The 11,983-nt window shown below is 32.4% G+C and overlaps 1 protein-coding gene across 1 annotated transcript in view; it reads right to left on the bottom strand.

Annotated features, from left to right (window-relative positions):
- The window catches only part of LOC106475391 (dihydroxyacetone phosphate acyltransferase-like), a gene marked incomplete at both ends in the record, with an annotated part of 29,058 nt that overhangs the window by 8,491 nt on the left and 8,584 nt on the right, over nucleotides 1-11,983 (bottom strand). The window contains 3 exons of the mRNA XM_013936074.1: nucleotides 3,125-3,204; nucleotides 5,858-6,139; nucleotides 10,526-10,758. Of these exons, the coding sequence (XP_013791528.1) occupies nucleotides 3,125-3,204; nucleotides 5,858-6,139; nucleotides 10,526-10,758 (595 nt within the window). The remainder of the gene's footprint in view (nucleotides 1-3,124; nucleotides 3,205-5,857; nucleotides 6,140-10,525; nucleotides 10,759-11,983) is intronic.

An 11,983-nucleotide genomic window follows, 5' to 3' on the forward strand; every position in this document is an offset into this window, starting at 1 on the left:
GGTCAAAACATACCATTGAAGAAAAGGGGCCATACGTAAATCTCCGAGATAAGTGAGCAACAAACAAACCTGGGACAAGGCTGCATCACGACCCAGAAGATCCCAACAACAGATAAACCAAATGTGTAAAGCAAGAGCTGAAGACAACTAACGAGCCAACATATAGAAGGAAGAAGCTGTCCCTCGAAAAACACTCAGGATCTCGATGTATTGCCTTGGAAAGTTGATGGATGGTAGATAAATACCGTAGAAGTGAAGTAAAGGGTAAAATGAAGGCGTGAAAACTGGAAATGGGGTTAAATGCACAGAAAAAAAAAGGACTGCCACCCAAACAAGTAAAATAGACCCCAACTGCTGAGAGTCTAGAAATGGACAGTCCAGTTAATGGTAAGCTAAAGCAAACTGATTTGTAGCCCATGGGGGGCGAGGCATGCTGGAAAATGAATTTAAAGTAAAAGGCATCAGCAATATAACCATACATTATTAATAAAGAAATCCACTTCAGAATTAAAACTATTAATTTACGAAAGTGAAGTACACGAAAAGCACAAAACATCTGCCAAAACACGAGCACTGCCAAATGAGAAGAGATAGTTAAGTAGAACTGAATAGAGGGAATCACATGCACAATGAGTGTGCCACACTCTTATTGGTGGAGGATTATCGCATGAGAGATGCATCAAAATCATTCAATTCCAAAGTAGAGGAGGTAAAAGGCTTGTGGCGTGCATAAAATTTTTTTGCATACAGAGAGCAGCACTGAACGAGAATAGCTATTTATGTGAGAGGAGGTAATGTAATGATGTGGGGTTCACTACTGTGGCAAGTTTTAACAATACACGTGTTTATATATGTATCCATTACATTACTGCTCAACTTTTGGCTTTAACTTAGTGAGATAAGACTGTTATGTGCACAGATTGTTTTTATGGTACAGAACGTTAGATTGTCTAAATTTGTAAGTTGCAAATTTCAACAACCTAATGTTTTATTGTATATGAATATATTCAGTAATATGTATTTTATCCATGCATAATTAATAGGTTATTCACATTTAGAATTTTATTTTGGGGATTGTTTATTCATAGATATTCCAGTGGTCCTCTATCCAATTGGACATGCTCACATTTTATGCCTTTTCATTTTGAAGTTTTATCATGAAGTATGTGGACAGGTCTTCCAGTGGTCCATTATCCAAAGGTTTACATCCACTTTCTATGTGGCTGTTTGTTTAAGAGTTATTCATACTTACAATTTTTTCATCTTGTGGGTTTCATGGGTGTGTGGATAGGTGTATTTTAGGTCTTCCAGTGGCCATCTATCTAATGGTGTATGTCCATGTTGTACATGACTCATTTTGAGTTATTCATGCTTACAATTATATTTTCTATTTCACAAACTTGAGTTGCGGTTGGGAGTAAGAACTAGTGTATATTAGGTCTTCCACTGGTTCACTACCCAATAGTACATGTCTGCATCCTATAAAACCCTTGTAAACATTACCTAACCCTACCTTTTGTAATGTTAAGAGTTACAAATTAACCCTATGACTACCAATGCACATCACAAAATGTTACTGAGTTACATTCAAAATTTAATTAATCCTATCTCCCCATATACCCTTTACTGTGCATGACACAAAGTTTAGTGTCTTACATTCAAAATTTTATTAAACTACTTTTTGTTTATGTTAGAATAACATAAAATCTTAGCTATTAATCAATATTTTAATATTATACATGTTTTAATTTCTTAATTCTACAAGGCAATATTTAAAAAAAAATCCCGAATCTCCACTGTGACCCACGTGACACATTTTATCCATCACCCCTCAAAAATGTGTGAAATTAAACGTAAAATACTCTATAAAATCAGTATTGCTCAAACAAACCATAATTTTTATAGCCTTCAATTTTGATTGGTTACAGAGCTATCGAATAGAAAATCAGACCACTCCTGCCACACCCATCTGTCACATCCTCTCTTTCACAATTTGTTGATAGTTCTCTCTTATGTTTCATTACGTATTACCTATAACCAAAAGAAAGTCAAGGTTTTCATTTATCAAATGACATATTGTATAGTGTTGTGTTCTGAACAGAATATCATTAATTTCTCTCATAGTACAAGATTCGTTCCCATAGTTGGAAAGCCAGGAAAATTTTGAGAGGTAAGTGAATTCATCTACTTTTTGGCATGTATTATTTAATTAAATAAAAAATCAGACTTAACTGTCCTCGACAATCCAGGGCAAGAAAAAAGAAGATTGAGTAAGTATTTTATTTCCTGGTTTTCATAATTATTCTTTATTTATTATTATAAAAGTAACTAAAATCTAAAAATGTGGGTCTTTTTTAAGTTATTTAAAACTAGGTTAGGTAAAATAAGTAATAATAGTAATAATAATATAATTAAAATGGTTTATGAGGCATACACGTTCCCCGAGTGATTTACCACTTATAATGGTACGTATAGTAGTTAGACATAGTTCAAAGGGCAATAAAACAATAAAATTTAATTACAAATAGACGTATAACATTATGAACTTAGAGCTACTTAAGGTAAACGAATGTAATTTCATGTTACAATTTGAAGTCATTCTAGAAAGAAAAAAAGGTTAATTTAATTTTTTTTTTGGTGGTTACAAGATCAGTCAAATTGACCGATACCGTTTTGAGATATGTAGAGAAAATAACAGATACACCATAAAGTTTTACTGAAAAAAAAAAACGTTTGAAATGGGTTAAGGATGATTTAGAGATCACACAAAGAAGATTTTTGAGATGACGAAAAGTATTTTTAATTTTAACGTGAAAATTACTTTGCACACGGACTATTTTTTTACATTTCTTCCCACCAACATCTTTTCTTTCCTCCATTATACTCTCACATTATTTCCAAGAAATCATGTCACATGAAGTAATGCCACTTGACCCTAAACTTACTGACAAACAGTAAACTAGAAGTTAAATGGTGTCTTAATTGGATGTAAGATGTATTACTTTTTCATATTAAACATTTACTTCTATAATCTTTATACCAAATATACTCAATCTAAGTTAGGTAGAAAATAATTCAAGCTCACGCGTAGAACATCTAAAGTGTATAAAACACAGCTACTGACCTCTAAACTCTTCTTACTTTCAAACACAAATTCTCTCTGTAAGATCTTCTGGAGTCCTTGATATCGGCTAAATAAAGATTCTGAAAAACAAATAAAAACATCATATGCCATAGAAAAGTGTCACTGTACAGGCTGCAACACAAGACATCTCAAAAAGATCATTAATAAAGGAATTAGATTTTTGACACCTTGGATTTAATAAAATTTAAAAGCTGAAAACTTTTCCCTACTACTAAAAACTACAAATTTTGACATGTGTGAAACAATGTAATTTATGTTCTAGAACTAGTGTACAACAGCCCATCAAATATAATCAGGCAAGCACTACCATCCACACCCCATAGTATACCCTAATCTTACATTACAGAGCTAACTAAAATAAATACGTTTTGCAAAATCAGGCTTGACCAACAAAGCAGAAAAGTAAAGTCGAGGCAGTCAAATGTCGATAAATTCCTTTGTGATCCAATCAAAATTAAAATCATTCATGAAATAAATTTGTGGCATATTCATGTTGCTAAGCAACAAAAGTATAACCTAATATGGTTGTTAGTCTATGTACTGAAAGTATAAAATAAAATGTACAGACAACAAAACTGGTAAAAATATTTATTGATTTCTTGATTTAGCATCTCCGTGGATTAAAAGAGGTTTGTTTTTAAAAACGGTGGTGATATAACAGAAAATAGCTTAATTCAAAAACAGTTTAAGTATAAAAGTGAATCGATATTTTTACTTTCATGATAAATTTTATGCTCTTGGCTCTAGGGTAGGTGATCCTACACTACATTTTTACTTTAGGCTTATTATACCAACACTCATTACACTTATAAGGTTTCATAGCACCCTTGTCATTAAAATTGATGACTCTTATTTCAAAAAATCAAGAGTGACGTGACACACATGGGCTTTCACATATGCTAGATTACTGAACAGATTTTTACTATATATTTGCATCCCCCTCCTTCTCTAAAATAGTCATATACTTCCTGATACAATATTTTTTATTGTTTACTGTAATAATAAGTTGATTCTCCATATTTTCACATTATCTACTTGTTCTGACATTATAACCTACAAGTATCAGACGTTGATGGGCATCAGACACAGTTCAAAGGTCAATAAAACAAGAAATTAAGAAACATACATATATATATATATACATGTATAATATTACAAGATATAAACTATGTAGAATAAACATTTGTGGTTTCTTGTTACAATTTGCAGTCATTCTATAACAAAAACAGGGTAACTTGATACATTTCCTAATTTTTCATGGTGGTTACGAGGTCAGTCAAATCAACCAACCCCACACAGAGTTAACTCTCTCTACTTGGGGTCAGTCAAGGTAATAATTGGGCCATAAAACCCTAAATCACTATTAGCCAGCCATATGAGCTTGAATACAGTCTTTAACATCACTTGACACTGGAAACTGAATTTAGCTCTAAAGTATAAAGCAAATCTATTAATATTTATGATTTGTTAGTAGTCAGATACTATATTACATTGTAGTCTCGATCAAAGGATTTTTTTTAGTGTAGGTAAGTGGATATAAGACTCCATAAGCACCTGATAATTTAAACTAGTACCAGCAATACAATTTATGAATGAACAATTCGCACAACATACACAAAACAAACTTTGATCCCAATTTAAAAGAAATATATATATATATATTCACATATTAGACCACATACAATTCTATTCTAAAATCTTTGATTTTTGTGACCTTTTAATAGTTTATTTTTCAGACATGGAAAGCTGCTTACATTTTCTATGACTTCCAAAAAATACAAAAATCTCAATGTAGGTAAATTATGTATCTCCCTAATACTGATTCAACAGCAACTTACTGATTGTACTAAATAAGACTTCACAACAAACATCAAAACCCAAACACAACCAGTTTCATGCACCTATCTTCCATCATGTTAAAAACAGCAGAACTAATTAACACAAGATTTCACAGCAGACACTCAAACTCAAACACAACGAGTTTCATGCACCTATCTTCCATCACGTTAAAACAGCAGAAGTAATTAACACAAGATTTCACAGCAGACACTCAAACTCAAACACAACCAGTTTCATGCACATATCTTCCATCACATTAAAAACAGCAGAAGTAATCAAGACAAAATTTCATAGCAACCATCAAAACCCAAACACAACCAGTTTCATGCACATATCTTCCAACAAGTTAAAAACGGCAGAAGTAATCAAGACAAGATTTCACAGCAGACACTCAAAACCCAAAGACAACCAGTTTCATGTATCTATCTTCCATCAAGGTAAAACAGTAGCACCAACATAAAATGTCACAAGAAACACTCAAAACCCAAATACAACTAGTTTCATACACCCATCTTCATTAAGACAAAACAGTAGAAACTTGTTATCATCTAAAAATAGTGCTCAATATCAAGTTTAGTTACTGGAAGAAATGCTTTTTCCTGGTCTACAATTTCAGAAGTATTTAGGAAAAAAAGGCATATTATTGAACAACTCTGAAATAATATTCAACCGTACATGAGATACAACCTTTCCAAACCAACTGTTTTAGTTAGTACAATAAATTTTAAAATGCACATTCATGTTTACACAAACTAGTTTTTGTGAGAATTGTTAAGAACAAATTAAGACTCTTTAGATTTTTAAATGTTTTCATAATTAGATTTAAGTTCACAATAATTCTTACTTCTTTATTGAGCCATGCTTCCCACTTACCTAGAGATAAGCTTGATGTGCGAGTTGTAACAATAATCAAGGCCACCATGGCATAATGAACCAGAAGCTGTATAGCCTGGTTTCCATAATGATAAATAGCTAGATACGGTAAAGCTTCTTTAATAACTTTGTTTGATAGTTTTAATGAATGAATAGTATCAGATGCATGGGTGGATTCTGACTCTGAATGGGTAAGTTCTACTTTCATGTCTGATGTAACAGTAAACAGATTGGAGTGAACATGAATCTGTTGCTGGACTTCATCCCATCTTGTAACACCATCTATGAACCGAAAGAAGAAACATGTTATTGCCAATAACTTTACACAATTAAATACAGATTTTACTGATGTCAGAAAAACACATCAGTTCAAGAAGTCTTAATATAAAACAATAAAAACCTTATAACCAAAGCTTTTTCTAAAGCTGGACTATTCTTCTTTAGGAGTAAACTGTGAATGGTGGTGTAATTGAATGAGTAATATATAAAGTGAGTGGAGTGAAGTCATGAAGGGCACCTGAGCTTACTGGAAATGTTTTTATGTATTTTTCAATGTACTGTTGTTAAGTGTGTCTCATTTCCAGTGCAACACGGCTGTAAATGAAAGCCTTATGTAAAAGGGTGTTAGAGATGTTTAGCTTTACAAATACTCAAGAAAAACTATACCTAAGTATTGTTAAAGTAAAATAAAGGTTAAGCAGATCAATTTATAAAGACAGGCATGGAACATTATCACAAATAAATGGTAAGTATTAGAAAGATTAGAGGTAAACATTGAGAGTTTACACTACATGAAAAAATATATATATATTTTTCTGACAGAGAACAAACCAATGATTGGAGATCACTGATTCCAGTTCTAGATTTATTCTACAAAGTTAAACAGTATTTAGATTAAGAAACCAATAAGCTTCTTTTATTCTTATCAGCTTTAGTTTTAAAGTTGGTTTCAATGCTGATTGGAGTAACATTGTTAAGAGAATGACAGGGTTAGTTAAAGTGTTGAGGAACAGGGAGGTCTTTTTTGATGTTAATAGAAGACTTTTGATTGTTGAAATGTACTCTAAGAGTCATTTGTGTATGTCCTACATACTGGTGATTACATTTTTTACACTGTATAAGGTTAATGATGTTTTGTGTTGTGTAAGTGATTTCTTTGAATATTTTAAAGTTTCTTTGGTTATGTTTGTCAGAAAATGAGTCTGTAGTTTTTATGAACTTGCAGGTTTAACAACGAACTTTATTACATGGATGACAACCATTTTTTGGTGGGGTGTAATTCTTTTTTTCATGAACAAGGGTATCTTTTAGACTTCTGCTTTTCTGGAAGGAGACAACAGGAACCTCGAAAAATATCTATTTAAGGCAATCATTGAGTTGTAAGAGATGAAAATGTTTTTTCAGAATGTGTTCCTTCCTCTTTAGTCACAAACTCTTCCACTCTCTTATCTCCAAAACTATATCAAATCAACACTAGTGTAAATACTGCATGTTCAGTACTACAATCTTCACCTATTGATCATTTTCTCACTTTCACTACTGAAAATCATCATACACTGAACTTCAATAAAAAGTCTTTATGGACACCTTCACCAAACTGAGAACCACATTTAGAGAGTTATATTAAAGCAGTAGAAAATAACATAATACAGACTTAAAATCTTCCAAGCAATGTCCTAATAATATTAACCAAAATGAAAGAAGTTATTTAAACAATCTTAAATCGAACAACAATATCATAATAAAGCCAGCAGACAAGGGTGGAGCTATTGTTATACTTATATCACGGAAGCTAACCGGTAACTAGAGGACACTAATTCCTACAAAAAACTCTCATATGATCCTACAACTCACTTTATTAACACCATATCTGACAAACTTAGAGAACTCAATCAAAAAAATAAAACTAACAAAGAAACCTTCCAGTATTTGATACCCAGAAAAGCTTGTCCAGGTAGATTTTATCTCTTACTGTAAATACATAAACCAAACAATCCTGGCTGACCCACAATTTCAAACACAAACATGGCTACTGAAAAGCTGTCCACTTTTGTTGACCAACATATAAAATGTATTTCCTGTACCTCACCTTCTTACATAAAGGATACTACTCACTTATCATAGAAGATATCAATACCAATGGACACTTACCACCTAACGGTCGTCTTTGCAGAATGGATGTTTCATCCCTTTACACTATGAAGGACTAGAAACTCTAAAGTCCTCCTTAACCCTTTCTAACCAGTCAGAATCCCAAACTGTAACTGATCTTGCCAAACGCCTTTCACAAAACAATCAAGTTTACCGTTAATTATTCTCCTACCCAAATTAACTTTTTTGATGTCAATGTCTTTTTAAATAAAGAATTTTACACACAGACTTGTATAAAAAATCTACAGACAGACTGCAGTACCTTTACTTATTATAAAAGCTGCCACATGCTGCCTGCATGTATAAAAATGTAGATTACCACCTCATACAGAAGCTCAGATATTTCAAAAACTGGGATAAGCACTGAACATTACAGTGGAGAAAAAGAAACTGAAATATATATACGTGTGTAAAATACATGAGAAATTAGGTAAAAATAAAAGTTAAAACAAAATGTTTATGCTTCATTACAATATAAAAAGCACATACAGTTTATATTAATACATTTGTCTCTTGATAAACAAATCCAAAATAATAAATTTTTCTTTTAAATGACTTCCAACCTATAGTCCACTTAACCTTACTGAGGCGGGTCTTTCTATGGTCACAGGTCAAAGGCCATGTCATCTCATTTCTAGACTTACAATCAAAATTCTATTGAACTACAATTTTATGAATGTATGTCAATGAGTTTGGTATCAAATTGTAAATTATAATTCAAATTTTAGTGTTATACATTAGTTAATTTCTTAATTCATAAGTTAATATAAAAAAACAACCTAAATATCGTTTTACGCGTATCACGTTGTATGATAAATGCAGCATTGGTTCAAATTAGATATTTGTGATGTCCAAATACAAAGTCTATTTACTGATATTGACAAGTTAGAATATAAGATAAGACTCTCCTATTTTTTCTATTTTCTGAGATAATAATATATTTATTGAATCTTCTCTTCCATTTTTGAAAATACTTGCTTACACCTACTTCGCCCAATGACATGTGTATAACCAATCGAAAGCTCAGAATGTCCCCCTAGTGGTTTTCTCAGCCTCTACGAAGTATTTGTGCCAGAAACTTTCTTTACATGGTAGATTCCAAGCAGTAAGGTAAGACATTATTTAGCTCAAAAAATCATATCTTTTTAGGACCCAAATACTACTTAATTGCTAAAATACATCTTGGTTACTATGCTTGATAAATTATAGTGGAATTCTGTGGTATTGATGTAGTAATTTATGATTTTTTGTTATTTCAAAATGTATATATAAAACCTAATGATATTATATGCTTTTCATCCTCCATGTGCAAAATTTGAAAAGGCTTAGCAACTTATAGCAAGCAGCAAATGAGTACAAACTTCATAACTAGAAGAGATAATTGTTTCTATACTTCTTTATTTACTGTTCTACGTTTAAGAAAAATAACTGAAATTAAACATCTTATTTGTAAATAGTAATAATGTATATACTGGTCTACTAGAACACAGCCAAGACAGGTCATTTTGTAAAGGCCAGTTTTATATTCTTGGATATGGTAACATGAGTGCTGTGTCATTACAACTTCAGTAATGTTAGCCAGGCATGGCTGAAAGGTCAATAAAATAAAAATGATAAATATATATAGATGTCTAATGTTATGAGATTTAAGATATGTAGGCTAAACATTTGTGTTTTTTGTGTTATAATCTGTAGTCATTCCAGAACGAAAACAGCATGATTTATATCTATTTCCTAATTTTTATGGTGGTTATGAGGTTGGTCAAATCAACCAAACTCATACAGAGATACAATAGTGAAAATAACAGATAAAATATCAAGTTTTTCTAAATGCATATTTGATAATTATCTCAATCAATACAAAAGCCTTGTAATGTGTACTAATAATCTGACAAATTTTGTGAAGGTACACTTACTGTATTAAAAGTTATAGTACATAAACTATAACAAGCACAAAACTGTAACGAGATCGGTCCATGGGACTGAGCTCGTAGTGAGAGGGTTAACATCTAATCTCTAATAAGTATATCTATTCTTGTTTATTAGTGGTAGCCAAAACATTAAACTTTGGAACAAACACCTCTTGATTTTACAGTCCTGATACTTAAATTATACATATTTTACAACTAGCATCTGTAAAATGTTATGAAGCTGAAATTAATTTTAACATTATACAAGATCCATACCACCTACTTCAACACCTGTCTGAGTGGTAATCCATTCTAAATACACAAGTTAAAACTAAATCCAGTATAAAAAAATCTGATATATTTTAAAGTATATACATTCAGATATTATTTTAGTAAGTCTTTCACTACACAGTATCTTGGGGAAAAAAAGGATGGTCACAACAACAGAAGGTTTTACTAATTTTATTTGAATATACTTCTTTTGTAATTACTCACATATTCACTTCCTAATAACCTAATTACTTGATGTCATTTACAGATAAAACAGTTACAGCTTACAGGAGAGATTTCTCTTGTAATTTTTGTTACACGTTCATTTGTACTATACCTTGACTTGCTATGCAAGCTCCTGTTTGGTTAACTAACTCTTCCAGCCATGCTACTCGTGCTATCACACTCTCCAGAGCAGCACCACAGTGCTCTTCTCTCAGATGATCACCCATCACCAAACACACCAATGGAAAATGTGACAAAACTAGGTTTCTTTGGTGAGTTCTGATAATATTTACTGCTAGATCCATGGTTACCTGCTGCTCCATGGGTGTCAGTGAAAACTTGAACCTGACCAGGAAATGAAACATTTGAGTTCAATTTAGCCATGGAAATAACCAGAATACAATCTCCATTTATAGTAGATGTATTAAATACACATATTTTTTTCACTCAAAATCATGCTAGAAAGCAATGAAAATTAAATATTCAAAGCGCATTCATCTTTTTGGGAGTATCGAACTGTACGTGAATTAACACAATAGAACCATGAACCTCTCTTGTCAATAAAATAAAATAAAAAATTTAACATGTTTCATAAATATATGTGTTTTTAAAATATATATACTAGAAATAAACTAGACTAATATAGTAAAGTTCTTATTTTCCTACACTAAAAATATACTTTTGATAGATACTTACCTATATAAATCTATTCTCATTCAGTGCTGGCCTGTATATGCAAAACATTTCCCTATGTCACAAGCCTTGAAACTCCCACCTACCCCACGATCAACGTGGTTCACTGTGTCTTCACATGCAAATCATCATGTGACAACCCTCCACCAATAAGAGTGCGATACACAAATCTGATGCATGTGACTCTCTCTATTCGATTCTACCTAACCATCACATCAAGATTAGGCAGAAGCACCGGCTTTATGTGGAGAGGAAGTGTGAAAGGAGGTAAGTACCTTTAGGAAATATAATTTTCAGTGTAGGAAAATAATAACTTCCAACACAGTACCATACCAGTGGAGAGACTGGTGTGAGGGATATAGATAAGCCTCCTTCAAAGGAAAATTGGTGTCGATGAAAAATGTCCCTCATGAGCTGCCAAAGTTTTGGGTAGAAAAGATTGATCTGGATAAAGGAGAATATATATGTGGAATGGAACAGAGTACATGAAACATTGATGGCAAAGATATCAGACCAATGACACTCACAGACTAGAAAAGAGTAGGAAATAAGTCTTAAGGGATAGGTGAGACAGGACAAAGGTTCAATTGGAGGGAGTCAGAAACAATGAAAAACAATATTGACCCTTCACTCCAGAAGAACCACCTGACAAGGAGGTCGACAAATATAGAAGGTACTGAATAAAAGGGAGATGGTAAGAGAGGAAAACACATTGTCGTTAACAGTGAAAGTGGGTTTTCTCGGGGTACTCCTGTTTCCCCCACATTAAAATTCTCGGCAGAGGATTTTTTAGATCCCCGCCGCCCTCATGGACCATCTGTCCGATATCGGCCGTTTAGTTTAGTTTGCTTTGCTCCTCACTTTTTATTGTCTACAG

Source organism: Limulus polyphemus, unplaced genomic scaffold (genome assembly GCF_000517525.1).
Source record: "Limulus polyphemus unplaced genomic scaffold, Limulus_polyphemus-2.1.2 Scaffold8510, whole genome shotgun sequence".
Taxonomy (NCBI): domain Eukaryota; kingdom Metazoa; phylum Arthropoda; class Merostomata; order Xiphosura; family Limulidae; genus Limulus; species Limulus polyphemus.